Here is a 27,661-nt window from a genome sequence, read left to right on the forward strand (position 1 = left end):
AATACATAATTTTAATTTATTAATTTAATTGCTAAGTTAAAAATTTATTCACATAAAAGAAATAAAATATAAAAAACATTTCTACATAAAAAAGAATATTTCTGTTATTTTGTTCATATAAACTTAAAAATAAAATATTAAAATCATTTAACGTTCTATAGTCGTTTCTAGTAATCTAATTTAAAAAAATTATAATTTTCTGATTTAATATAAATAGTGCATTTAAAAGTAAATTATACACCCAAAAAAATTTTTTTACTGAAATATAAACAGATTTCTTGATATTACAAACAAAATATATCGCTAATTTTTGTATCAGCTAGAATTTTGGCTGTTACATATAGAATTTAGAAATTCTGCTTCTATCAGCTAGATTGATTAGGTGCAATACATATACATATCACAGTATTTGGTAATTATTTATCTAATCTCAGCTAGATTTTACACACATATAATTGTTGTTGAAGTTGCAAGATTATTTTTTTAAGTGCTATTTAATTATTTTAATTTTAACGTAACTTTAACTAAGTTAGTCTTTCGTCCATGCAATTTTTAACGTAACTAAATTAATTTTATACGTCATTAACTTAATTCACTCCTAAAAAAAAAATATAAAATCGAATAATCAAATATATCAAAATGTGTCATCGCTCTTCCGCGATGTTGATTAGTTCTCTTGTTGAACTAACTTCGTAAAAGATTATCATTTATATCGATGGCTATTTATAGTATTTATATGATTATAATTGCAATTTATTCTTAAAAAGTAAAAAATAAAAAGCTAAATAGTGCGCACAATGTATGCATCTGTGGTATCTAATTTAATTTAAAAAACATTAATTTATCTTGATTTCTATTATTAATCAATTTATCTCATTATTCGACGCACAAAAAATATATTAAGATACATTTATCAAAAAATGATTAATTTACAAGACTTTATATTTCATGTTAAAATATATCAATTTTGATTATTTCGGAAATGACAAAGATCATTTTGGCAAAAAAATTGTATTCTTTGTTTATTTATCTTTTCAAAAATTCTTCTGCCAGTTGTATTATAGTACAATAGTACTATAGTACAGTTACAAGACAATCTGTATATTTTAAAACGCATTCTCACCTTGAGAATTAAAACTACCAGGATTGCAATCCAAATATCTTTTGGAAAAATGTACTAAAACTCTCTCTCTTTCTTGAGTCTCTCCTGTCAAACAAAATTGAGCGAGAAATTTTCTGAGAGCCATATCCAATGTGTCTCGTTCAAAGTTGAAATAACGCAGATACTCCTCCGCTACAGCTTTGCTAAAGTCATTACTGCAAATATAAGAGATGATATATTCATAAAATTGATACTTTTGAAATTGTTCATATTTTATGTACAAAAATTAGTAATAGATTAATCTAAAAGCTTTTAAATAACTCAATTGTATTAACTCTTTAAGTACATATTTCCTATAATATTCCTATAATATTCAGTATACATGGAGTTAAATTGACCCCAATTATCTGAGGAAGTACCTTAGCGACGCTATTGGTTTTTTATTGGTCTGAACAAATTCTGGTACAAAGTTTACATATCAAAAAATGATATCTTATAGTCTGAAAAAGAAATTATTATAGTCAGGAAAAATTGAAACGTTGACGCTCTGGAGCATACGGCAACTGTTTAATAGTAAAGTAGAAATCTTATAACAGATGTCGCATTGAGACCTGTTTGACATTCTAAGTTAGAGATATTTCAAAGTAAACTTTGTTGGGGTCATATTAACCTCTATTGTACTCAAAGAGTTAAATATTACACTTGTTTATTTGTTTTGATAGAAAAATTAAGAAAAAATTCTGTAAAAACTTACAAAATATAATCACAAAAATAGAAAAAACTTACTTTTTGCTTAGATGTCTAGAAACATCAGATTTCTTGAAGCCATCTAAGGAATAAAGACGTTTTGCTAATCGAATCGCGGAGGGCAAATCTACCGCTTTCGGACTATAGTGAAAACTGTGCAAACTTTCAATATCGCTCTCTTCATCTGCTGATTGTGGCGGCGATGCGCCACTACCATGTTCTTTTTGTTCGTCGTACATTCCAGCGACCAGAGCCTCTCTCTCATCTTCACTTTCTTTCAATTCCTAAATTCGATAACGAGCAAATAAGTAATATATAATTATTAACGAATTAGAAATTATAATAAAACTCATTTTTCACTTTATTTGATAATATTACCTGATAACCTACGCATTCGGGTGTCATAGATCCTGCAATGATTCCAGGGACTCCCGGAATCGGAGGTTGATTTCTCTGCAAATTTTGAGATGCAGCAGATGGCGTCAGTTCTCCAATAGGATTTCCTCTTCTTCTCGCCTGTCTGGGACTTGTATTTCTTGGAGTTTCCTTGTCAGGCCCTTTTACTTGAATCACTATTCTATGTTCTCCAGCATCCTGAGGATTAGCCTTCAGTCTCCTTTGAGGCGGTTCACTCGCCAAAATCGTGGAATCGCTGTCGCTGGGATCACTCACCATCATAATATCCCTTGCGCTGAGAATATCCATTGTCTCTTCATCGTTGTAGTCTGGACTGGACATGTTGCTGATGGCCTCCGACTGGCTAAAATCGCCATTAGCGGGGAGATGACCTCCCGGGGTGCTGGAAACCCCGGGAACAGTTTGGGCCGAAGGGAACCTACGGGAACCAGAGTTGGAGGACATAACGGAGGACGAGACAGAGGTAGGGGAAGCAGGAGACAGAGAACGCTGAGGGCTTGTCGAAGAGGATGATGAGGACGAAGACGAAGATGAGGAACCACCGTTTTGGCAGCAGGAAACGGCAGGTGAACTAACAGGCGCGTTGTAAGTCCAGACGATTCGCTCATTTGGCATTAGGCTTTCTGGCCGCGGATCCAGCAGCGTGTTCAGGCTTGAAGTGACATCGTCATCAATGTCGATATCCACAGCGCTCATTGAGGGGTCTTTCTGAAACTGCAGATGATCTTCCGATCGCGAGGTACGTACAAAACCGAAGCTTGAAGGAGTATTCTTGCCCGAATCGACTTGAACCAGGGCTCCCGAAGTACTCTGCATTCCGTCGCGTCTGGCAGCGCCTACAGGTGATGTACTGGCCGAACTGGAAGCTTTGTATGCGCTTCCTCGATGATAATGATGCTGATGTGCCAGCTGGGTCTCATTGGGACTGCTGGGTACCGAGTTATGATGATGATGATGATGATGGTGGTGGTGGTGGTGATGATTGTGATTGTGGTGGGCACTAGTGGTAGTGACAGTGGTAGTGGCGTGCTGATGATTTGGATTGTACCTAAGGGAGTCCACCTTTCGCTGTTGATGCTGCTTAGGTAGCAGATTACTGCTCTGTTGCGTGCGGGAAAGATTTAGCATCAAGTCGCCAGTCATCATGTACGCTTCAAACCTGACAAATAAATAATAAGTTTTATTATATATACTAATATGAAATATTAATAAAAACTTTTTAAACAAATAATTTATTGTTATGAATTTGTAGATGAGTAAAAAAGCAGAATTAAAACAATATTTGTATACAATTTATACCGGGGTGTATTTTTTTGTCGTGATAACTTCTCGGTAGTTCCCAGGGGCTCCCATTGAGTACGTTCCTCTTCCTTAAAATGATCCACGGATGGCAAGAGTGCCTCTAATTCTGATGAGAGAGAGGCATCGCTGCACGAGCCATTGCTTCTCGTCGTCATTGTAGGCGTCGGTGTCAACGTTGGCGAGTCTGTGGACATTTCTGATGTAATTTCTGATGTCTTCTTGACTTCCTTCTTCTCTATATTGCCGGAAGTGACAATGTTCTTGGGATTATTCGCCAAAACATCTTTTGAAGATTCTATGTTCTCGTTCTTTCCAGATTGTCCGAGAAGACGGCGAACGTGAGCCTTCACCGCAGGATCTAAATAATTTTTTCTTTTTAAAATTTATATATATATATATTTTTTTTAATTATTATTGCACACAAAATACTATATTAAATGTATATTTTAACCTTTTTTTTTCAAATTATGTATTTAGTTATGTTGCTTTTTAATGAAATTTTTTCAGTAAAAATTTATAGAAAACTATATATTTGTTATAAAAATTTATGACAAAATTCTATAATAATTTAAGGTACCTGAACTGGACAAGGCTCAGTAAATAAGGTTTACTTTTGAACTTACCATTTAAAAACCATTTCATGGTTAGAGTACGTGATTAAGGGCCAGTTTCACAAACGTCGGTTAACTGCTAACGGGAGGTTAATCGACTACCTATTTTTCTCTATATTATTATCTAAGGAGAGACAGAAAATCTATTAACCTCCCAGTTAACCGACGTTTGTGAAACTGGCCTTAAAAGATGTATTATAGGAAAAGAGAAGCCGAATTGTTTAGCGTTAAAAAAGTTTTTTCTGTATATTTATAAATGTTCTATATATAATATGTATTTTATTTTTATAAGTTGTGATTTGACTAAAGATTTTATTCTAATTTAGTTTATTTTAATACCCCTTGCCCTCCCGTCTCTCCCCCCCTCTCTCTCTCTATCTTAGCGCTTGAGGGGAACCATCCCAGACCGCTTAATAAATTACGCTTCCCCCCCCCCCTTCTCTCTCTCTCTCTCTCTCTCTCTCTCTATATATATATATATATATATGTTTGTATATGTATAATATATTAAAAAAATAAATTAAATAGACCTTGTTCGGTTTTATTCAAGTAGCTTATTGGAAATTGACTCAAGAATACTGATTAAAGATTAAAATGCAAAAATGTTTCTTTGAGAGAAACATAAGAGATTGTTTAAATTATTGGACAAAAATTATTATTATTATTAGAAAAAAATTCCATCTGTCGCAGTTTAATAAATTCATCTATTTAATAATTAAAGCTAACAAAGATAATCATAATAAAATAATAAACAATAATAAAAACGTTCTGCGAAATAACGAATAATAAAACATGAAAGCATCCCTTGGAGATCAATGTGATCGTCTGACAGAAAATTGTTTGTCGCTCTCGTGCATCCAAAGCCGTTCATGTGGACAATCACGCATCCTTGATCATCGGCCATCCCTTTCCGTAGGGTAGATGCGTAACTTTTTCTGTTTATCGCGTTAGTCGCGATGATTATTGTGGCGTTAATTCTATTATTACTACAGTTTTCAAGTTCAAGAACGCGTGCAGACAGTGATCTATCATTAGATTGTTTACGATCGTAAGAGTTCAGCAGCCTCGTGAATACGTAATTAATTTGTATTTATAGTATAAGTAACGTTTGAATGATATACGCACACACAACACACATACACACACACAATTTTATGGTGTGTATGCGCGCGTGTGTGCTGCATAAATTATACATTTTTACGTAGATGATTAATACGTGTAAGCTTTTGTAAATTATTAGTCGTGCATTATATATTAAGAAATCTTACTTACCTCTTCGTAATTTTAGAGTAACGGGATCTGAAGACAATCGTAGACATTTCAGTACTAAAATCACAATAAAACCAATTAATTTTAAAATAACTACTTTTAAAATCAGAATTTTTTTCTTTATTTCTTCTTTTATCCCAGTCTTTCTCTCCCCGCTTTTTCTGTCTTTTTCTTTCCTTTTCTTTTATTTTTTTCGTTTTTATATTAAAATATTTTGCTACATATTATTTTAATTCTTGAATAAATAAATAAATAATAATGTACATTTCATAAATTTAAAATATATTATATGTATTATATATTCCACTCTGTAAAGTATTTACAACAAAAAATTCATGTACTTTAAATATAATAAAAATAATTTAAAATTTACATGTTATGTATACAATTAAGCAAAATTTTATAGTTTTTAAATTTATAAAATAATTTTATATATATAATATAATTATATACTTGTGTATATGTATATACATGTATATACGTATATAATACATATGTATGTAAATATATATTAAACAATTATAATTAAATATTAATTAGATTTTTAAGTAAATCATCTTACAAATTCTGTTCTCTGAATTATTATCAAGTTCAATTTCAATGGTCATGTCTAACTAAAATTAATCCATCACTTACATTAAATTGCGTTGTATTATATGTATATTGAATCATATTGCCTAAAGTGACATTTAATTTACAATAAATGACAAAATACAAATGTAAAAAGAAAATCGATTTCCAGAAGTATAAAAAAATCGCAATTATTTTGTTTTTTTTATTTTTATAACTTTTGTAATGTTATTATCACCTTTTTCTTTTAAACTCACAATTGTGAGAAAGCAATGATAAAACAGCAAATAAACTCAAATTTCACAAATTTAAAATTTCAGAAATCAAGAAATGGATTTCAGTAAATGTAATATTTTTTTACCTTCTTTCGTACTGAACCGATTGACGTCAACTTCATTCACCCTGAGTATGACATCACCAGCTTCAACCTGAAAAGAACAAACAAAAATTATCTCTACAAAATATACAATAATACGAAATTATATCTACATTATAGTCACATTTCAGCATGTACATACTTATATACATATATTACATGTCAATCGAGTTTAGAATATTTAAATAATTTGATATTAACCCCAATCTCTCCAACCAGGGTTTCATGTCCCCGCTCATTTCCAACAGTCGTGTAATGGTAATGTGCGTTTTTCAACAAATAATTGTTATAAAAAATATTTTAACAAATAATTTCCAATTTTTCTTTAGATTGATTCTTAATCAAAGGTATAAAGAGATTATAAATTTTTTGTGAATTTTTTCGAAGCTATTAACATGATGAAAACGCACTGCACATAAAATACCCTCGTTAAAGAGATTAAGTTGCGGAAAAAAACGTTGGAAGGTTAGGTTAAATAATAATATATCTTTAATAATAATAATGAATACATATTTGTCAATGCATATCAATACATTGTCATATGCATGGCCGATTGAAAACGCGTACAATCACCGTTACATAAAAACCTGAAAGCAATTCTATTACGAAATTATACCGGAGGTGAGAAAAGTTCAATGAAAGCATACTAGTTTATCTGCACCAGTTGCTTTACCAACAAACAGTTCAACATTTATTCAATCTTTATGTGAACAAAGATATTCTACGTTATAGAAATGCAACATTTTTGTAAGATTAAATTATAATAAGTCAGTTGCTTTAATTATAACCTTAGTCTTTTTTCTTACATTACATACACGAGATAGATAAAATAAAACATGAATATGTGGGAGATACACTATTTACTTTATTAATAATAAAATAAACAAATAAATAAATACATATAGTAAATAATAATTAATATCTCCCAGGTATTTACGTTTGTTATTAATAAAAAAATAATCTCTTATTTGTCTTTAAAATAAATTTTATCTTTATTTGAAATAAAGTACACAATACAATGTTTAAATAGCCATAATACAATGTTATATTATTCTTTTAGCAGAATACCTTTTAAGAAAAACTAGATAAGAAATATTGGAAAAAAATTTGTTTTTTTACTCTGCTCTTCAAAATTGTTCACAACGATAATATTCAGATAATTAAATTGACCAGAAAAAATATTGAATTAAATAACAATTTAAAGAATAATTTTTAAATATAGTGTGTACAATCCAACATTGGTGACTATGTATTGTCATCTTATTCCAAACAAGGACAAGATCTGTATTAAAGGTAAATGGATTAATCTTTTATTAATAAAAAAATAGTGTATTTTTTATAGATTTGGTAAAATTTCACATTTTTTATAAAGTTTAGACTAGTAAAAATCGATATTTTCCAAAAAAAAAACTGATCTTTTTTGTCAATAATGATAAAATAAATAGAAAACAATGATAGAGTATTAAAGAAAACTTTTCCAATTTAAACTTTATCCAAAATAAAATCTGTAATATAGATTGAAATTGTGTGGCAATAAATTAATTTTTTACTATAAAATGTTGAATAATGAAAAACAGACCTATATAAATAAAAAACCCACCGAACACCAAGTTACATTATATTATTAAGTGAGAAATTACAACAAGCACGTTACATGTAACTTTGTGTTTGGTGGGATATTTTATTACACTTCCTCGTAATAGAAAAACATGGTTAAATTGAAAATTAATGTAAAATTTAGTAACCTTTATATCTCCAAAGCTTTTTTAAGAAAAAAGAATTTTACATATTAATTACAATTAAGAAAAATGTTATTATTACAAGAATTCATTATTTTTAATTTGTTACTTTTGCGTCATTTTTCTTTGAACAAATCACAGTGATTAGCATAATTTTTTAAATTAAACTATAGAAATTTATATAAAAAAAATTTTTTATATAAATTTATATAGTTATACTTTAGTGTTATACATAAGTCATTTTCATAGTTTTTGCCAGTTTATTTCACTCGATAAAGTCCGGGTAAAATCGAAATTTTCTATGATTTTTTTTTCATCCAGCAGATATTTTTGGACAACTTTGATTTTTTGATGTTTTACATTATTTTGTCTCCGTGTAATTATTTGGATAAATTTTCACACAGTTTTACGAGATTCACCTCACAGAGCGCCATGTATTCAACATAATCATATCTATTCCTTCCGGAATGTCTGCTTAGAAGAAAGTCAAAAGGTCGTAAGCAGCACGACAGACAAGACGCGAGTTTGGGCATTCGATACACACTTTTAGACAAGCAATGCGTTAAGATACGATTCCGAATATTTAATCACATTACAAGAACACCGGCAATTTGCGACCAACAAAATGCGACTGATTCGAATGTAAATCGGAACGAGGAGATTTCGGCCGATGGCCAATTGTATTTTCGGATCCGCGATGACATTGACTTTCCTCCCATTGACTGTCCTCTAATCCGTCCTCTAATGGATCATTTTGCGTACAATGCACTTTGATTTGTGTAAACAATTATTACATATCAATATAATATTGGAATGCTTTGTAATGTCTTGAAACTCTTCTCCAGGAAGTAAATTCATAAATGCAGCACCGGAAAAAAATCATGCAAGTATATGTCATGTTTGCCTTGTTTTTCCTTTATAACAAATGGTTTATTCTCTAAACTCTATCTAATTATCGACACAGAAATTATTCAAAATGAATATCTTGTATATCCACAAGTAAACGTGTAAACATCTCGCTATTGATTTTACTTTCTTCTTTTCCAAGTAATACTCGTCTTTATTATAACTAGATAGATTGTTAATATACATAATCAATTTACTATAATAAAAATTAAATATATAACACGTTTACGCAAATCTTTATTCAAGTGCAAAACGCCCAGAGAGAATTTACATATTACAGGATACATCCTCTACAATACTTTTAACAATTAGCACGTATTATGGGAGAGGGGAACCATTTCCCTACATTCCCAATTGTCTACAGCTTCGTTTGCACACAAATTTTGCAGAGGTGTCCGATTGCCTACAGCTTCGTTTGCACACGATATAAAATAATTAAGGTACAAAAGTACGATTGCACACATGATATTATTTCGTTCATATACATTGCACACATGACATTATTACGCTCATACACATTGCATATATGATATTATTTCGCTCATACACATTGCACACGACATTATTTCACACATGCACATTGCAAACATGATATTAATACGTTCATACACATTGCATACATGACATTATTGCGCACAAACGCATTGCACATATGACATTATTGCACACATAAGCTATAGAAACAATATTAACACATTGCACACATAATATTAAAACGTTCATACACATTGCACACACGCACAATGTACACATAATATTATTATTGTGCTCTGTAAGAGGAAGAGAGTGAATCTCAGATGCACACAGTGTAAAACAGACATCAGCAATCAAATTCCATAAAATTAAATTCCTAACATTAACTAAAACAGTAATCTGATTGAAACGACGTCCACGCTTGTACTGTACCACATTGGTTTGCAACTTTCCAGGACACCCCTACCGATGGGGTGGGTGCAAGAGGGAGAAAAGTCCCCCTTTGCACTCCCCCTCCCCCGTGTGTGTGTGTGTGTGTGTGTGTGTGTGTGTGTGTGTGTGTGTGTGTGTGTGTGTGTGTGTAACCACAGCAAAGAAGTGTCCACGCTTCATACTGTTCCACATGGGTTTGCGACTTTCCATGCAAAGCGAGGTCTACCTACTTTTCTTTTTATTTTTAATCTACTTTTATTTTTATTTTTAATACGATATATCTCAAAAACTAAAGCAGTTAACCCTGTAAGATCTATACAATTTTTTGTTCAGCATAAGAAATATTATCAGAAACCATCGTCAAATCAAGGCGCCCAAGTTATTGGAATCGTGTCTCCAGAGTGCCATGAGCGCAATGATATCATGTGTGCAATGTGCGTGTGTGCAATGTGTTAATACTGTTTCTTTATTTTATGTGCGCAATAATGTCATGTGTGCAATGTGTATAAGCAAAATAATATCATGTGTGCAATCGTACTTTTGTACCTTAATTATTTTCGTGTGTGCAAACGAAGCTGTAGACAATCGGGCATCTCTACAAAATTTGTGTAAAAACAAAGCTGTAGGCAACTGGAAATGTAGGTAAATAAAATCCACTCCGTATTATAAACTTAAATTTTTTTTTCTTTTTAAGAAAAAGGTATACAATGAGATATTACACACCCATATTTATAATTAATTAAAATTCTGTTAAATTTAAATTGGAAATTTTTATTAAATTGGAAATTCCACCATTTTCTTCTCATAATTGTGTTAATTATATGTATATTAATCTAATACTCAATTATTATTATTTATATACATGTCATCAAAAAGATGTTCTGCCAAATTATTATTTGATTATTATGACAAATATTACCATGTGCCCGGTAACTGAATTAATATGATATTCGTCATGGATTGAGGGAATTCCAGATTCAAACCTTGCACAGTAAAAAATTTTGTGTTTTCTTGTTAAAAAATATCCTGGTTAAAACTTTTATGTTAAAATTTAACATATTTGCTTGTTACTTTAACATATTGCTGTTGTATTAATTCAAGTAAAGTGTTAAATTATTAGAATAACTAAAAAAAAAGTGTAAAAGTAACACAATGTGCACGTACTTTTAATTTTACACAATAAATATGTTCCTTATTATTAGTGATAGGATTTAGCTATTAAAATTGACGAAAAAAATGTTGAATTTACTCGATAATTGAGTTTTAACAAGGACCATTTCATTTTTGAGGATTTTACTGTCTATCCCGAGATGGCGCATTTCTTGTAAAAAAGATTCACCTATTAAGTGAATAAAAGGGGCTCGCTAAGAACAGAGAACCAAGTACGATTGCATTCACATATATTGTAATATTGGACTGGTTCCAATAATACACACAAAATTTTTATCGATGATCCTAGAACAATCTATATGTATGCAATTGTAAAAAAATTTTTCAGTATTTCCAGAATAATTATTATTTAACATATATAATATGTTAAATTAATATATATAACGTGTTAAAGTAATATTATGATTGTGTTAAAATAACATATAATATGTTATTGTTACACGTTATATATGTTACATTAACATTATTATAATGTTAAAATAACATATTACATGTGTTACTTTGACATAATTTTCTTATTAAATTGTTACATAAAAATTATGTCAAATTATAAAATTTACATTTATTTTTATGTTAAAATATAACATAATATTTATGTTGCTATTTAACATATGCTTAATATGTTAAATTAACAGAAAAATTTCTGTGGACCGTTTTGGACATGCAATATCTGTTAAATTTAATGCAAATTTTTTTACTGTGTGGCTGGGATTTTTCGTAATAAGTTTATTAAAATTATTGCACATAAAAAAACTTAAAGAATAAGACTAAAAAAATCAACAAATTTGATTTGCTTGACTGTTTACTGCTTGTTTACAATCGTGACTGATTCGCTTATTAACTGTTTTTCTATGTGCCAATAGCATTGTAGTTTTTTAAGATACTTTACTCATAATCAAAGTGACGATCAATTGAAAAAAAAATTTAAGGTATTATCTTTCTAGCTCTATGATTGCGTTTCAAATCCGACAATCTGTATCGGTATAATACAGTTATACAGAGCTGAAAACATACAGATTTAATAATTGATAATGAAAACTTTATATTCAGTATTAAGATTTGCTTCAACTGAGAATTGGCATTGTCTTTTTATGATTATATTAATTACATATCGGTCTAATGCTCAACCTATTATTCAATTAAATTTAAATTAATTAGATTTAAAAGTAAAAATTAACATAATATTATATAATTAATTTTTTTTTTAACTCAAATAATCTCGATATTAACATAAAAATTCGGATTACAAAATATTCAAAAAAGATCAAGAGAGAGTTGAATCTCAAGACACACTATATAAATTAATAAATGCAAATCACACATCTCTCTCTTCAATATGTCCGAATAATTATTCAATTATTTTAATAAGTCACGAATAATATGCAAAAGATATTGGAGGATTCACAAATCCATTTGGAAACTGAGATGACCAAATTATCGAGTACAGAAAAAAAGCTCTGTGACTTAAAAAAAAAGCAGAACTCTGAAGATAAAGTCGTCAAATTTCGTTGTGATTTTCCTTGCACGCAAGTTGAGGTGATGTTGGCAAGAGGTTGGACTCAGGTAATTTTGTCAAGTCATCATTTTCTGTTATTATCTCTGTATGCAAAATATCATCTAACAAAAGAGATATTCGTTAATAATACACATATAAATGGAGAAAGAGGAGAAAGTTACAGCATTCTCATCATTTAAAAAGTATCGTAAATCCTAACATCATCCTAAATCCTAGCATTAATTGATATAATGTGGCACTTATATTGCGAACAAGATGATTGAACATATATGCTAGAAAGCTCTGAAATATTGTAAACATTGTAAATATTGAATAATATATAAATATATCGATCACCGTATTTATATAGAAGCAAAGTGTTCAAAAATAAAAAGTGCATGTAATATTAAAGCTTGATACCAAACTAGAATACACTCTAGATTAAATATCTTACTTCTAAATTTATTGCTCTTCGAAGTTTAAAATTGGTATCGATGAAAGCAGTAGATAATAAAGGTAATTAAAGCGTTGCGTCTTTCTTCTTTGAGATAGTCGATCCCGAGGATACTAGTTGGCACTTGTGGTGGTGCGATACGGGAGATGTACTGCGACAGGCGCTGGACGGTGACCGGAAGAAACTGCGCCCTTACCAGAGGGTGCCACACTTCCGTAACCACTACGAGCTCACGCGGAAGAATTACCTATACCGCAATCTCAAGCGCTATAGGAAGGCCCTCATAAGGGCTGGAAAAACAGCCGAGGCTCGCATCAGTGATGCCATGCCTGTGACCTTCGAGCTGCCTAGCGACTACCGGATGTTCGTCGAGGAATATCACAAGTAAGATTATTCGTTATTCATTTTATTTATTTTTATTCATTATAAAATAGATATCTTTGTTAATTAGAATTTTAATTTTTTATTCTTTACTATAATTGACAGTTTGTCTATCGTATCAATTGTAATTTTATCATTATCAAAATATATCATATTTTATCAGGAATTCTTATCGAGAAAAATAATGAGTAAGAAGTTAATATCGATATCTTAAAGATTTTTAGATTATATAGAGATATAAAAAGAAACTTTTTATCGTTCTTAAATATATTTATTTAAAATATTATAAAATGTTATATATCCGCGTAATTTCTATAGTAATCTTTAACATTTTTTACATTTGTACACATATACATGCACACACATACACTAAATTATTTTTGTATAATTTTATATACTTCATTATAAGGATGGCGGTTAAGTCCTCTAAAAAAAATTTGAAGATTTCTCATATTAATTTAAAACAATAATTTTATATTATCATATTTCTGAAACGGCTAAGTTTTAATGATTCACGTTGGATCCGCCCTTAATTTGATAAAAAAAGAATGTTCCAAAAAACATCAATTTAATTTTAAAGATGTAGGGTTAAAGTTAAAGGAAAAATTTGTTTTTTTCCAAGAATTTCGGAAAAATTATTCAAGTTAATTTCATAAAAAAACGTGTATGTTGAAAGAACATGAAGATTCATCTTTTGTTATGTAATCATAAAATCTTTGTCTTGAATTAATATGAAAAATTACCTTGAAATCTCTTAGAGTACTCAACAACTATATTTATTATGCAAAATCTTTGTTATGCACAATTAATGCAATATTTATTATCCAAAAATCGGCAAAAATTTGGGTTTAATATATGATAATTTTTTTAATTCATCATATTCAAATAAAAGTAACCAAATTTTAGAAAAAAATAATTCCAATATACAGTTATATAAGGTTAAAATTAATTATGGAGATCATTAAAATCATTAGAATCAATGAGATGACAAATGTTAATCACAGGCAACAAGGAGCCACGTGGATCGTTAAACCAGTAGCAAGTTCGCAAGGCAAGGGTATTTTTCTCTTTAGGAAGCTAAAGGATCTCGTGGAGTGGAAAAGCAAAGGAGTCAAATCACAGCAATCGGGAATCCCAACTGACATTTATGTCGTTCAGAAATACATAGACAATCCGTATCTTATTGCAGGTTAAAATTCAGATCTTCAAATCTTCAGTATTCAATCACATTGTCATCAACAATTCGAAACAAATTGAATATATTTACAATTTTTGGATATCCTATATTTAGTATTATTAAACATGTATATTTTCATTCAATATTATTATATTAGTATTATTGCAATAAATAACATAATAAATTATATTATCATATCAATTAAACTAAAAATTATATACACACGTAATTGAGAAATTATAGTTTTAAAATTTACGTATGTTGGTATATATTTAAATTTGGTGGCTTTAATAATTTTTCAATTTAAGTAATTAAATATTTATTTGTTGCATATATTTTTACTTTATTGACACATTAAATACACTATACATATACATTATATATAATTTTAAATTTCTTTAATTAATTGCTAATTAATATTAATATAAAATTGTGAATATTCTTAATATACTTCTCTTCCAATATTCCAATATTCATGATCATAATATCTTTACAATAAAAATCCCTCGTTTTAGGTCGAAAATTCGATTTACGCATTTACGTACTGGTGACATCATTTCATCCTTTGAAAGTATGGCTGGCCAGGGAAGGTTTTGCCCGTTTGTGTGGCCAATTGTTCGATCTGGAAAACATTGACGACAACAGAGTGCACTTGACGAATACGGCAATACAGCTGAAAGCAAGTCAGAATGCCGAGGGTATCTCTTCGATAAAAGGCGAGAACGGGGAATGCAACTGTAAATGGGCATTGCACAAGCTCAGGGATTATTTGATAACTTATTACGAGGCGGAAGTGGTGGAAAATTTGATGCAACGCATCGCGGGTATTTCATATAATTATCAAATTATCGTTACACGTTAATATAATATTGTACAAATGACTTAATCGCCTTATACGGTTTATTTTTAGGTGTATATGAGTGTACGTCTACGTGTGTATGTATATGTGTAATGTTTACATACTCTATATCTATGTTTATTGCAGGCGTGATAATGGCGAGCTTACTGGCAGTACAGCCGGCCATGATGCAAGATCGCAACTGTTTCGAGCTCTACGGCTACGATATACTGCTCAGCGATGATCTGCGACCTTGGCTATTGGAAATCAACGCATCTCCGGCCTTAACCGGCACCGACAACGAGGATCAACGTCTAAAATCCGATTTGGTCGACGACGTCCTCAACGTTCTCGACTTCGAGGTACCAAAGGTTCAAATATCAAAAATTCTTTATAATATTGTATTTGTATGCAACTAATAATAAAAGTAATTTATAAATTTTTAATAATTTACCAATTTTTTTTTTATTTTCATAAAGAATATTTTTATTACATGTATACTCTTGATGCTGGAACTTTTTAAAAATAAAATCATTATTATATATAAACATTTTTAACGCGCGAAGAACATTTTGTATAAATAAATCAATTTTGTTTGTGGAGGGTTGGTTCAGCGGACAAGAGACCAGAATCGGGGGGCTGGATCTGCTCTGGGACGACGGACCAGTTTGGACCAGCTGTCCATACCCCGGAATTCGCACGGATGCAGTTTCCAATGATTTCAGAAGACTCAACATCTTTCTCGGAGCAATTAACGATCGTCAAAAGCAGCTATCTTTATTAAGAAGTCAGCTGATTGAAAAACGTAAAGCAGGTCAAAATTACTCTTCTATGGTGCAGTATTGTTTAAAATAAGTGGAAATAAATTTTAATATGTCAACGTTTGAATTATATTTGAAAAGCCTACTAATCAACAATTATATAACAATTTGAATTCACATATTTTTACTAATCCCAATTGTTACCGCGATATTTTCTACGTAGTTGATATATATAAAATTCGCTCGTGAAATTTTCGACGAGTTATTAAATATTATTCACAAAACTGTGTCGCTATGCAGAAAGAATGCAGCTGGTGCACTCTCGCTTTTACATCACACATATCTCGTCTTCGTCATTTTTTTTCTTCGTTTCCAGCGTCAAAACTAAATTTAACCGAAGACTTGCGCGACTTCGTAACCACATTAACCAGTCTTTTCCACTTGAACTATCTAAATGTTGTTTAAATCATTTATTTAAACATAAACAGTAAAATGTATTTTAATTACGTCCTCGGGTTATCTTTGCCATTTTCTTTCTTTTCTCTTTATCATGGATTATACGAAATATTGATATATGAGTAACGATAAACAAACTTCTTTTTATTGAAACTTAATGTTTATCATACGCTTCGAGATCTCTTTAGTGATTAAGAACTTTTAATTAATTTTTATACATTACTCAGTGTTACCAATTTAAGAACTTGACACTTAAAGAATTTAAAATGTTTAATTGTTAAACTCAAAGAATAACTACAAAAATCAATAAAAATTTAACTGTTATAAATTTACACTAATTAATTTATAACATGAAGAACGCGACAATTTACGAAAAAACAAATAACAAGCTTTATTTTTGTTCCAGTTTCGTAATCTTCGATCCTGAATTCCTTTAGAAATAACATGTATATCCTGTTCTTATCTAGAGTATCGTAAGTGCTTATGTGAGTTGTACTTAGGGCTGTCAATCCTTATTCATATATATCGAGTGCTCTTTAAAGAACGTTGAGAAGAGTCTTCAAGTGCTAAATTTCATTCTTCCTCTTTATAGCAGCGTAAGTCGTTTGAGAAAGTGGCTATAATCTGCAATATTTAAGGTATTCTAAGGATACGCGATCATGGATATGAGAATGTTTATAAAGAGATTTTTTAAGTAGCTAATTTAAAACGCGACATCAAAATAGCAGATGCAATATGGCAATTTCCAATAAGAATTTTTATAAACAAATTATTAAATATTAACTATAAAGGGAATCATTACACCAATCGATTCCTTTAGAAGCAAAATTTTTTCTAAGTGTTGATTTTTTGTTAACATTATTAAAAGTGTGGTCATAAGTTGGAACGAGTTTTAATAATTCACAATTTTTATTTCTATTTGTGTTTATATGATATGATGGGAGAACGATACGAAAAAGAGTTAAACGAGTTTTTTTCGCAAAATTGGCGTAATCAATTTCTCCGTACAGTCAATATTTCATAATTTGTTTAAAACAACTTTTAAATTATTTTTTGCAATATCCCTTTCATGTCATAAATATATTTCCAACTGTTACTTTTTTGCTAACTGGTTTAGCCTACTGGATTAGCCATAGGCCTTAATAGAAATTAAAAGAATTAAGTTGAAGTTTATTTGATCTTGACCTATTTCAACCGAGATCAAAACTCTTTTCAAAATCTCCTTTAAAATCGATTTGAAAAAAAAAAAACGAATCTCAATATCTTGCCTATTTCTTAAAATATTTAGATGTATGTATTAAAATCAGACGCTGTATTTAATAAAGGATTTCTTATATATATAATATCTATAATAAACGAAAAAAAGAGCAAGGTGCAGTTTTAAAACATACATCTTAAAATGCAATGGCACCATCCTTTAAAAAAAAAAAGTCGTACAGCTAAGGATAAATAGTCGTATAAGCAAAAATAAAAAAATTTGACGAAACATATTGTTTAATATTCAAATTTTATGGTCGTGCTACAAACCTTACAGTGCCGATAATCTTACTTCTTTTATCTATACAGATAAAAAAGAATACTCACAGACTCTTTGGAATTTGATAAATTCTCAGATGAAGACTATTTTACGAAAGCTAAAAGGATCATTTCTCTACATTTTTTGACTTTCTTTTTCTATTAAATCCAAAAATTAATTACTCTTTCGACACATATAATTCTAGAAATAAGTACTTTTAAATGTTTATTCCATAAAATTCTTGACCTTTCAATTATTTTAAACTTGTTTTTCACTCTATCTTCTTTGGTTTACTTTTCAGAGTATATATCAGCTCGTTGTGCATCGCTACGAGAACGCAAGTCTTTTTCTCCGAGTCACGGCATTGTGGACTGTGAAATGTAAAAATCATGTGTAAAATAACTTCTGAGGGATTTTCTTTCATTCGCTGCGCTTCAATGTACTCGTTTCAACGCCTATCGATGAAAAATCAATCTCCGGCGCAGGCAGCACGCAGATATCGACTTTAAAACAATCGTGGCGTTTATTTATAAAGATCAATCCACCAATGTCGGCAGGCACATGGAAAACGATCTCACATTGTTAATCATTCCTTTATTTATTTATTTATATAAAGATTAATCTCCCACTCTGCGAGCGGAGAAAATCAATCTTGCGAGAATCGCGATGGCACCTCGCGCGTATTGATTCGCGAGTATCAATTTTTCGAGCTGGATATATTTTATTAAATTATTTATCTCGTGGATTAATCCCTAACATCCCTGCAGATATACGAAAAATCGTTACTCGTCGCGGCCTAAGAATTAATTTCGCCTCGCTGACGTAGCCGTGTCAGCAGGGACAACCGCACGAAAATCGTCGTTCCGCGTTTTTTTGTAGGAAAAAAAAATTGTAAAAAAAAATGAGCACTGCAGAGTACACGCAAAAATCGATCGTGAGAATGGTTTATTTGTGGGGGACCAATTTCCCCGTGGCATAGGTACGCGAAAATCGTCTTTACGGCGGTGGGGAGAGAGAGAGAGAGAGAGAGAGAGCGGTCCGTTCCATGCAGTCCCTCGTAACTCACCTTGCCACTCCTGGCCGCCGGTGAGTTCTCGACGATGTCGTAGATGACGTGGGCGGCCGGCAGGCCCGCCGACGCCGAGGCGCCGAGCAGCGAGAAGCCGAAGGAGCCGCCGGAGCCGGAGTCGCCGCGGCACAGGGTGACCAGCAGCTCCTCCTCAGCCATCACGGCACATTGATCCTCACCTCTTCGTTGTCATTTGCCGTTGTAATGTCACGTTTTCACGATCTCACACGAGTGTGCGCGCGCGCGCGCGCGCACACCACACAACACACAACACGCACAAACACGCACACACACTCTCACCCTCCCTCTTTCTCTCGCTTGCACTCGTGCACTTCCGATTGAACAGGTAACGGGTAAAGGGCGCACCTTCCCTATTTGGGTTATCCTCGCCCTACGGCGCGCGCGCGCGCGCTCACTCTCCTTCTCTCTCTCTCTCTCTCTCTCTCTCTCTCTCTCTCTCTCTCTCTCTCTCTCTCTCTCTCTTCTGTCACCCGACAACTGTGTATCTATCACTCGGGCACGCACACCCACGAGCGGGACGGGGGAGGGGGGGACTCTTACCCCTCTTCCTCGCACTGCACTGCGAACGATCGGTAGCCGCGATCGGTCTCTTTTGCTCTCATTCGACGCCGTGAGGAAGAAAGGAGACACGGCGACGACAACCGCGACGACTACCACTACTACTGCTGCCGCTGCTGTTGCGGCTGCGGCTGCTGCTGTTTCGAGGTTCACTCCGCACACGCGTACGCCAGCTCCTCTCTCGCGGAGGGAGCCCCTCGGGGATCGCGAAGAACTGTAGTCACGAACACGGACGGACGCCGCGTACGAGCACGGGGTACATTGGTCGGCAGCGGCGAGAATCCGCGGAAATCGCGAAGCGGGGAACGCGCGAGTACAAATAATAATAACAACTTTCTCACCTGGCCGGTGGATATCCCGCAACTGATTGAGCGAGCGCGCGGCGCCACCTGCGCGCGCCACCGGTCTTTCACCTCGTTACCGCGACGCCCCCTCCATGCCACGCCATCGGCCAATCGCGCAGCACGCTGATCAGGAGCGTATACAAACGACGGACACCCGCAGGCTTCTTCTTCCACTCCGTAGTTTTTAAAATTTTTGTACCTTTCAAGGGCTGCGTTCCGATATTTACTGTCAGTACTGAAAATCTACAGTATATGTGACGTAAACTATAGATTTTCAGTACTGGCAGTGAATATCGGAACGCAACCAAGGTATACGATCAGTCCCGTTATCTCCAATTAGCTTGATCAATTGATTATATTTAAGAGAAAAAGAAAAAAAAACAAAATAGTAACATAATTAATTTTAAGTTTTTTAATTGGAAATTTAATCTACTAATTTTTTATTTAAGGGAATTATCTGGTTTGGATGAGGATTTAAAAAATCTATCTTTTTACATTTTCTTAATGATTATTCTAGAATATTTTTTGAAAGTATAAATGCGAGTCTTTGAAAATTCTTGAAATATAGTGGTTGCAGTATCGAGTTTAGTTCCGAGCGCTTAAAATTTCTCGAGTTCTCGAATCCAACTTATAGTGTATAAAATATCCAGATTCGATTATAATTGAATTATGTACTGTTGATAGATGTTTTTGAAATGTTTTTTAGAATCCTAAACCCTTCTTTGCTAGAACTATACATGAAAATCGAACAAACTTGTAATTCCATCACCTTTATTGTGATCCAAAATTAAAAAGATGTATAAAAATGCGCCAAGTATCGCGTGCAAGAAACGCCATAAAAAATATCTTGACTACAATGGATACAAATAATACAACATGCAGTCGTTTACGTTAGTTAGAAGATAGAGCGCTTGGATTTGGCGTTCCGTGTCCCGTGAATGTAAAAAAAAGTTTAATAAAGACAATAATAAAAAAATTAACTTAATTTAATGATTTTTACGAAGAAGATATTATATTGTGTTTCAGAAATTGTTAAGTAACAAAAATTAATTGTATAAAGAAAAGAAATATTCTAATTGAAGCTTAACGCGTTTTTTCAATGTTTTTTCAAATTTGTTGACAGTGTAGAAAAAAAAACGGTTTAATGCAAGCATTTTTCTCCATACAGAAAATAAATCTAAAAAAAAATTTAAATAATAAACATGTTTTAAAAACAATTTATTTGTTTTTAAGGAAAAAAATGATTTAAAAACAAACTTTTTTAATAACAATATAATCTTACAAATTTAAAATTTTTAAATAATATTTTAAGGTTTATTGTATATTGTAAGGTTTATTATTCTTTTATTACAAATCAATTTTTTTGTTTGAGATGAGTTAATTGTTTATGCTGTGCAATGTCAGCAGTTTTAATCAATTTTAAACGTGCCTGGCATATTAAAGATTATATATAATCTTTAGTATATTATATATTAATTTTTTTTGTATAAAAATTCATGGATATTGTTTAAAGTATGAGTAAATGTCTAAACTAGAAACTTGCTAGCAGTAATCGTTTCTTCACAAAAAATGCACAAAATGTATAGATATAACTTTTTTCCGCTTCTAAATTAGATGAAATCGGATCATGAGCTCGTACTTAAATATATTATACAAAAAAAATCTTTTTCAAACAATATAATTAACATTTAAGAAAAGTTTATTCAAAAGAAAGTATTGATCAAAATATAATTATTTATGTGAAGACAAAGAGTTGATAAGAAAAATACTTCAGCAAGTTTTTCTCAGAAATTTTTATACATTTTTTCAAATATATGTATATTTTTTTAATAAAAAATTGCTTTAACTGAATATTTTTTAATATTTTAAAAAAAATTTAACGGATTGTAATATTATCTAATATACATATAATAAAATCATAAAATTATATATTCTTCTAAATATTTTTCAAATCCTATTTAGATCAGCACAATATATTTAAAAGACTCAAATGATATTTAAGACCAATCTAATTATTAGACATAAATATTTGTATTAATATTTAAATAGATTATTGTATTGTTAAAATATCTTATTAATTTTTATTTTGGTGCCTAATCTTGAAAATATTTTATTATCAATTTTATTATCATTTTGTCAAAATATACATAGGAATATTATAATATATGTTACATTTTTTATTTTATTCTATCCAATTTATTTTAATTATAAAGAAATAGATTTTCATTATGATAATAAAATGCTGCGTGTAGTATTTAATTGTAGTTTATAAATTTCATTAAAACGGAAAAAGACTTTTTTCAGAACAATTATGAAAAAGTCTTATCATTTTTACACACATACGTACACGCACCGGCAGAAATGGTGTCCCGCGACGTTCAGCGCGCGGCGATCACCCACACACGCAAAGCGCCGTACGTGTTACTGGGCGCACGGAGGAGCCGGGGAGATGGGAGAGGAGCGAAAAAAGTGGGGATCGCGCCGGTGTTGCATCCTTCACTAACGTCGCACGTTGAAGAAGGATAGAGCTAAGATGAGTGAGAAGACGTGATACCAACTCGATGGTGTCCCAATATCCGTTTCACTCGCACTCGATACTAATATCGTCTCTCGCTCGCCAATACCGATGCGTCGTGCTTTCCTTTTTCTTTGAGAGACGGCTATCCGAGTGCACGAAGCGTCGACATTTATTCTATTAGCATGTCATTCATTACTTTATATTATGTAAAGTGATAAAATTTAATTTAAAAAAACACAAATTTTTATTGAAATATTAATTATGTTATACATAGAAAGAAAAAAATTAACGTTTATCCCAATTAATTATTGATTCACTTATGATTGCGTAATAATGCTTCTTTTTCATCCCGTAACAAATTTTTGTGTGAAATTATAACCATCGTTACGGATAATTTTCAGACTCACTATAAGAGTTTCTTATCCATTTACAAATTTAGAGTATAAGATTAATTTCTTGTATTGTAAGTAAGTGTGTGCAAAATTGTGTAAATAATAATTTTAAAAGATAATAAAAATTTTATTTTAACATTTAGATTTATTTAATGTTGATAGTTTGTAAGTTAATTGTAGTTTGTAAGATAGATTGTAAGTTAATTTTTTGTTCATCTAACATTTAACATAATTAATATGGTATTGGCGAGCGAGAGACGATATTAGTATCGAGTGCGAGTGAAACGGATATTGGGACACCATCGAGTCGGTATCACGTCTTCTCACTCATCTTAGCTCTATCCTTCTTCAACGTGCGACGTTGGTGAAGGATGCAACACCGGCGCGATCCCCACTTTTTTCGCTCCTCTCCCATCTCCTCGGCTCCTCCGCGCGCCCAGTAACACGTACGGCGCTTCGCGTGTGTGGGTGATCGCCGAGCGCTGAACGTCGCGGGACACCATTTCTGCCGGTGCGTGTACACATAACATACATTCTGATATATTGTAAGATTTCTTTATTTATAATTTCTTAGAAATCTAAAAGATCGATATACCTTTTTCTTTGAAGTTTTCATATATGTGAATTTTGATATATCTTAACATATATGTCACTTTCTGCAATTTCTGCAAAAAGCTCAATTTGTGTGTGTAAAATTTAAGGTATTTTTTCAGAAATTTTTATAAATTTAAAAAATATGAAGTTTTTAAAAATACTATGAGATATATATATTATATTACAACAATTTTCGAAAAAAAGATATAGGAAAATATTTTGGTTTTATGAATTGCACTCTTTCAAACCATTCTTTTGTTGACTTATTGAAAAAAATATATCGCGGAACTTTTTGCAAAAGGTTTTTTTAAATCATTAACCGGCACTGTTAGCGGGATGCTGACACGCCGACGATTGGTGCTGTCGCTACGTCGCTAGTCCAGGTCCAGACAGTCCAGTCAACCGGATAAGCACAGACAACTATGGAACCGATCGCACGTCTTGTCAAAGTGTCCATCCCGAATTATCTGGCTGGGCTACCGATACCTGATTCGATAGGCGGATGGTTCCGATTGGGAGGTAATTTTCGTCTGTACACTTTTATATCTCGCATCAACAATTATATCTCGACATATCGTTTTTCACCTCGACATAACCTCTCTTTAAAGAACTGTTTAATTCCTTTTAACTTGGCTTTTTTTTCCTGTATCAGTGAAGGATTGGTTCGCTCTTGTTCCATCCACTGCCTTTCTAGTAGGTATGGGATATATGTCCTACAGAGCGTTTTGTCCTCATGGCAGACCTATGGTAAGTGTCTCTGTATTGCTCTGTATGCCTATTTCTTGTAGAAAATATCAAGAACAACAGGAGTTGGATTGATCTATGATATGACTAGAAAAGTTATGTAACTTCCAGATAATGACTTTTCCAAGTATTTGTTGTCAATTTTACTACGAACTTACCATATAGTAGATAGTAAAGGAATCTAACTATATAAGTTTTTAATATTAAATATCTCTTCCATATGCTCCAATATAACATAAAATGATATATATGTGAGGTATATAATAAAATATATAGTATAATAAAATCCTACACATATAACGCAAATTATTTATTTTATAGCCACATGGTCGTGTTAATCTCAAAATAAAGAAAGATATTGCAAAAGTAGTGGACACTGTTGATATCGAAGATATCTCTGAAAAAGCTGTATTTTGTCGCTGTTGGAGATCTGAAAATGTAAGTTTTTTTTAGTTTAAGAAGGTCAGAAAAATTATATATTTTAGTGGGACGTTAGACATTAATTAATTAGATATTTATTCATTAAAAATGTAAAATATAAATATATAATTATGATAAATTTAATTCATTAATAAAATTATTTGTCAAATAATTTTGTATAATTTGTTTTTGCTAAATTAATTAAATTTTGTTAAAGTAATTAAAAATTAATAATATACACAATCACAATTGATTTAATTGATTACTGAAAAATCAAATACTGTTAAAGAAAATAAAACTTATTAATTATTAATCAATATTTCATTTTCAATTATTAATCACATTTTACATATGATATTTATGAATTTGAGGTATGCATTTGTTACATCAAAAAGATATTCAATTTAATATTAGTTGTTAAATTATTTTATTTATTACAACTATTGATGAATATAATAAATAAAATTTACTATTCAGTTATCAGTCATTGTTACAAATCAGTGATTAAAATTAACAATTAATTATAATTATTAATAATTATTAATAATAAACATTTAACAATTTATTAATTTTTTAATCGGTAGTATTCAATTATTTTTTAATAAATTGTATTAATCATAATTATATGTAACAATTTATTTTATTTAATTTTATTAATGAATAATTTAATTGATTATGTCCAAGATATGTTCAAGATTTATTTCAAGGCAACTAAAGAATTTTAATAATTTGTTACACTTAAAAATTAATTTTTATTTTTAATTAAGTAATAAATGGATTAAATTTTTCTTCGCTGTCTTAGTATTCCATTTTGTTTCTTACAAGGAGGTATAAGTATAACTGATAAATTAAAACTTATATTCTAATTATTTTTTTAAATTATCAGTTTTTTATCAAAGTTGTTTATGATTAAAACAGTTAAAGAAAACTGGAAAGTTAGAGAATGAAGAAATTTTTAAAAAATATACTTAAGACAAGATTACATTATTATAATATACATAATTTTTTAATATACATAATTATACGTATAATACACATAATTTTTTAATATACATAATTATATAATACACATAATTTTTTAATTTTGTTTCTTTAAAAATTACTCCAAATAAAATTTTTTTAATTATTTAAGGAACCATATTGAATAGAATAGAACTTTATTCGCCACAGCCCTTGCAGGGTACAGCGGACTCCCGCTCTGCTTACAGTCTTTCTTTTCTTTACAAAGTACTACAAAGTACTACGATACGCGTACATTTTTGAGAGAGAGAGATAGAACACTCCTTCCATTCATCCTCACACACATTCTTCATCATACATTCATACCAGGGATCTCCACTTCCGTTGCTCTAATAATCACATTTCATCTTTCCATATTCATTTACTCATTCACTTACTCTGTTAGGAAACATATTGTATATACATATTTTTTAATTTTGTAGTGAGCGATTTACAGAAAGCTGTTAACAAACATAATTAAGAAAGAAAACCAATATCTTAGCTTTCGTAAAGTAGTAATACGTATTACTGACTTTTTGTAAATTATTCATAGCAACATTGTAAAAAATATAAACAATATATACAATGCTTCAGAAATCATGTATTTTTTTAATGTGAATAAATTTATTGCAAGAAATATTTTTGTTTTATAAAATTACATTAAATACAAATATTGTTGAACACTTGAAGATTATGTTTCATGATAAAAATTTCTAATTAAGACTGTAATTAGAATACAATTTTAATGAGATGATTAAATCTCAATAAGCAATATGCAAAATAAAGATAAAATTATTAATGTACTCATGTAGATAATCAAGTCAATTGATTATCGTACAAAGCCAAGTATATAATGCAATCCAAGCTGTGGATAGTTTATAATTGAAATGAGTAAAAAAAAAGGATAATTAAGATACAAAATTTTAATAAAAAATATTTCAAATTATTAAAGGAGCAGAAGAGACAAAATGGATAAAGAAAAAGATAAAAAAACGACTTGATGAAATAAAGGAATTAAAAATCGAGAAACTCACAATCATGTCTAACAGAATTCAAGAAATTGTAGAAATAATCGAACAGATAAATAATCTTTTAGAAATGCAAGATTAAAGCTTTTATGTTAAAAACGTTTTAAAAATAATGAAAGTTGGATTTTATTTTATTTTTTATTTTTTATGACATTTTTTGTAATTAACACAAAAGTTTTTATCCAGCTTAACAAAAGCTTTATTTGTATTTAGTGTTTCTTTTCAGTCTGGGAGTTTTTCCAAAAAGTAATCGGAAAAATCTAAGAATATTTTTTTTCTATTTCACGAACAATTCTATTTATAAATGTGCATTGTTCATATTCTCTAAAATAATTTTTTATTAAAAGTTGTGTTTGTATACGTAGAATCTTAATACATTCTTATTAATTTCTTATAGTGGCCATACTGTGATGGTACTCACGGACGTCATAACAACGAATGCAATGACAATGTGGGTCCACTCATCGTCAAGAAGAAAGACTAGTTACCATCACATTGACTAATTACTATTATTGGTAATTTCTTATCGCTGTAAGATAGCTATTTACGCGCCATGTTGTAGATAAACATATGAGGAATCAGATAAATGAATCTTCATCTTCCTCGGTAGATAAATTATACAAAACAATGTCAATCGATTTATTTTTTAAGAAAAAAATTTGTTTCTGAGGGAAGGGAAAATTTTTTAATAAATTTATTTCTGTAATATATTCAGTAGTTTTTATTTTTATGAACAATTATTGAATAAATTAATAAATAAATGAATGATATAATCGATAAA

General features: G+C 30.7%; 3 protein-coding genes across 7 annotated transcripts in view; 2 read left to right on the top strand and 1 right to left on the bottom strand.

Moving 5' to 3' along the window:
* Nucleotides 1-20,330, bottom strand: part of LOC105838172 (PH and SEC7 domain-containing protein) — a 32,894-nt gene extending 12,564 nt beyond the window's left edge. For 2 of the 5 annotated variants that reach the window (XM_012683522.3, XM_012683523.3), the window contains exons 1-7: nt 19,260-20,329; nt 6,380-6,446; nt 5,452-5,505; nt 3,566-3,926; nt 2,228-3,425; nt 1,889-2,133; nt 1,124-1,317 (exon numbers count right to left, since the gene is read on the bottom strand). In XM_012683522.3, the coding sequence (XP_012538976.1) occupies nt 1,124-1,317; nt 1,889-2,133; nt 2,228-3,425; nt 3,566-3,926; nt 5,452-5,505; nt 6,380-6,446; nt 19,260-19,421 (2,281 nt within the window). In that variant the 5' untranslated portion in view covers nt 19,422-20,329. Of the gene's footprint in view, nt 1-1,123; nt 1,318-1,888; nt 2,134-2,227; nt 3,426-3,565; nt 3,927-5,451; nt 5,506-6,379; nt 6,447-8,552; nt 9,513-19,259 lie in introns of those variants that run through there. The other 3 variants (XM_012683520.3, XM_012683524.3, XM_012683521.3) reach the window with 3 other exon arrangements.
* On the top strand, nt 11,666-18,925 carry LOC105838173 (probable tubulin polyglutamylase TTLL9). Its single transcript, XM_028191982.2, has 6 exons — nt 11,666-12,678; nt 13,159-13,448; nt 14,450-14,634; nt 15,138-15,446; nt 15,608-15,822; nt 16,064-18,925. Exons 1-6 carry the CDS (start codon nt 12,496-12,498, stop codon nt 16,313-16,315), a joined length of 1,434 nt encoding a protein of 477 aa, XP_028047783.1. The 5' UTR covers nt 11,666-12,495; the 3' UTR covers nt 16,316-18,925.
* A 3,705-nt stretch (nt 20,331-24,035) lies between the features above and the next one.
* LOC105838174 (CDGSH iron-sulfur domain-containing protein 2 homolog) lies at nt 24,036-27,590 on the top strand. The gene is made up of 4 exons (XM_012683528.3): nt 24,036-24,208; nt 24,342-24,436; nt 24,755-24,871; nt 27,278-27,590. Exons 1-4 carry the CDS (start codon nt 24,112-24,114, stop codon nt 27,362-27,364), a joined length of 396 nt encoding a protein of 131 aa, XP_012538982.1. The 5' UTR covers nt 24,036-24,111; the 3' UTR covers nt 27,365-27,590.
* The last annotated feature ends 71 nt before the right edge of the window (nt 27,591-27,661 follow it).

The sequence above is a fragment of the Monomorium pharaonis genome, chromosome 1, assembly GCF_013373865.1.
Source record: "Monomorium pharaonis isolate MP-MQ-018 chromosome 1, ASM1337386v2, whole genome shotgun sequence".
NCBI lineage: Eukaryota > Metazoa > Arthropoda > Insecta > Hymenoptera > Formicidae > Monomorium > Monomorium pharaonis.

Excerpts from the sequence above, each read along its gene's own strand:
- LOC105838173 (XM_028191982.2), top strand. The coding sequence starts at position 12,496 with ATGCAAAAGATATTGGAGGATTCACAAATCCATTTGGAAACTGAGATG. Across the intron at positions 15,447-15,607 it reads TTTGATGCAACGCATCGCGG|GCGTGATAATGGCGAGCTTA; the intron begins GTATTTCATATA and ends TGTTTATTGCAG. Across the intron at positions 15,823-16,063 it reads TCAACGTTCTCGACTTCGAG|GGTTGGTTCAGCGGACAAGA; the intron begins GTACCAAAGGTT and ends TTGTTTGTGGAG.
- LOC105838174 (XM_012683528.3), top strand. The coding sequence starts at position 24,112 with ATGGAACCGATCGCACGTCTTGTCAAAGTGTCCATCCCGAATTATCTG. Across the intron at positions 24,437-24,754 it reads GTCCTCATGGCAGACCTATG|CCACATGGTCGTGTTAATCT; the intron begins GTAAGTGTCTCT and ends TTTATTTTATAG. Across the intron at positions 24,872-27,277 it reads GCTGTTGGAGATCTGAAAAT|TGGCCATACTGTGATGGTAC; the intron begins GTAAGTTTTTTT and ends AATTTCTTATAG.